The 2191-nt window shown below is 41.6% G+C and overlaps 1 protein-coding gene across 1 annotated transcript; it reads right to left on the bottom strand.

Moving 5' to 3' along the window:
* Positions 1 to 435: 435 nt before the first annotated feature.
* LOC126767124 (uncharacterized) lies at positions 436 to 1563 on the bottom strand. The gene has a single exon (XM_050484725.1). It carries the CDS (start codon positions 1561 to 1563, stop codon positions 436 to 438), a length of 1128 nt encoding a protein of 375 aa, XP_050340682.1.
* Positions 1564 to 2191: the final 628 nt, after the last annotated feature.

Raw genomic sequence — 2191 nt, 5'->3', positions numbered from 1 at the left:
ATTGCCCATGATATTTACGGTTGTATTTTACACACTATATTTAGGTACACATAAAAAACATCCAACGCCAAACCGGGGGAAGCTCTAAGCTTTACTCATTGCTGCAACATACGTCCACGCCAAACCGTTTGAGGGTTTTACTATACTGGCCTAGTACCATCACCCTGACTTGGAATTTCTCTCCCCCAGAATAGCTGTTGTACTGTGAAATTAACATTGCTGCAACATACGTCCACGCTCGCTGTTTTTACTTATATTACAGACTGGCATTTCTTCATGGGCTAAGTTTAATGGCAGTTTAAGCACCGAATGTGCCGTTCGACCACCATTGAGCAGAGTGGCGGCTATTCCGGAAGAGGCAACTGCTACAGCAATTCCTTTATCTTTTCGGATTTGGGCTAAAAGCAAGTTTAAAAGAAAGGTTTTTCCCGTGCCTCAAGGAGCATCCAAAAATAACAAACCACCTTCGCCATCTTCGATTTTTTTGACAACATTGTCAAATACTAACCTTTGTTCTGGGTTCAAACGTGGAACAGACTCTGTTAATTGTTGTTGTAAGGAAGCAGTATCGTAATCTAGTTCCCGTATTAAATCGCTACTGATTTCCTCGGTTCTCTGTGGTCTGTTCATTCCATAATCTGATAAATCCTTTCCAGAAATTGTTTTAACCTGGTCTTCAATTTTTGTCAGACCCTCATTGTAAATTAAATCACTGTACGTGACATTGGGATTTTGCTCTTGTAATCTGTGCAATATATCGTCCGTCATATCATTTTTGTATTTATCCCACAATTGTTGAGGATTTGAAAGACCACATGTCGCTACTAATACAGCAAATAGCTCTCTCATCTTGCCTGCTGATCTACATTGAGCAGCTTCTTCCAGTGTCACATCCCAATGGTTATTATTCTCCAGTAATCCTCTTGCCTCACATGCCTCTCGAAATGTAGAATAATCTTGTGTGTTATATTTTTTTAGATCATTGAAAGAGGTAGGTCCGCGCACATGGTGTAAAAGCATGCGTAGACAAAAACATTCCATGTTACTAATATGAACTGTATAAACTCGTCCTAAAGCATCTCCAGATTTGACGCCAGGCCAATCCTGAACAGAAGTACCTTGAATGCGGCGTTTCCAAGTTTTCCTACTTGCATCCCAAGTATAATACCTCGGCACCTCGACATAAAGAAGAGTTTTTGCAAACTCATCTCTGATACAAAGATCAAAAAAAGCAGTGAGAGTGGTTTTTGGCGGAGTAGTTAATCGTTCATGGAAATTGTGTTCATTAAAATAAACGCGTTCACCATTTTCTAAATGCACGCTGAGATGCATCAAGGTGGGATGCCTTTCGTGCAACGGAAATCCTAACAGACGCCACACGGCTTCGTTGCTGCTGACATACCGACCAGACTGATAAGTTTGTACCTCATCTACGGGATTCGCAAGATCAGTATTTCTAAAATTGAAAATAGCTTGATCACTACCCTTGTTTATATATTTGCAGATATATTTGATGGCGCGTACTGAACTGCATGCCTCAACATTTATGTGGGCGTTAAACATTTTTGATAAAATTGGTGAATAGGGGACTACCCAACTATTATCAACCGTAACGTCGCTACTATTTCAGAGCTTCACGGTTGCTGTTCGTCCCCCGTCTGCTGGCGCTCTTCTACGATACTGCGGGTATCCGTGGTCGTTGTGAACGGTCTCTTTCACTAACTTGCGAGGAAATTCTTTTGTGCCTTTTCCGTCTTTCATGCAGGGGCTCTGTGGATTTTCGGGTCCCCATTCACCGATCATATTTTTTACAATAATGTCATGGAGAGTCTTGCCAATTGACATCCGGATCCGGTATTTCAGCGCTGATTATGTTATCTATTTGATCGGGTCGTAACTTATCTTTTAACCACAATAATATATGGACATGTGGCAGTCCACGTTTCTGCCATTCGACAGAGTACATAAAGCAGCGCGCTTCTCCGAACACTCGGCCTTTATTAATCACATCCATTAGTTTTTTAACTTTTAGTCTAAAAACTCTTGCGACTACATCATGTCTATCTATTGCGCTTTGCCCCGGCATCAACTCATTGACTATTTCGGGCCAGGCTGGGTTGCAAGTAAAGGTGACGAATAAGTCAGGACGACCATGTGTACGCACATAAACAAACGCGTCCTGAGTATATTC

This window comes from Bactrocera neohumeralis, unplaced genomic scaffold (assembly GCF_024586455.1).
Source record: "Bactrocera neohumeralis isolate Rockhampton unplaced genomic scaffold, APGP_CSIRO_Bneo_wtdbg2-racon-allhic-juicebox.fasta_v2 ctg4180, whole genome shotgun sequence".
Classification (NCBI taxonomy): Eukaryota; Metazoa; Arthropoda; class Insecta; order Diptera; family Tephritidae; genus Bactrocera; species Bactrocera neohumeralis.
Note: the sequence above shows the minus strand (reverse complement) of the source record. Positions and strands in the feature narration are given on the sequence as shown.

Bases quoted from the DNA above. Each gene is read 5' to 3' on its own strand.
- LOC126767124 (XM_050484725.1), bottom strand. From the start codon at position 1,563: ATGTTTAACGCCCACATAAATGTTGAGGCATGCAGTTCAGTACGCGCC.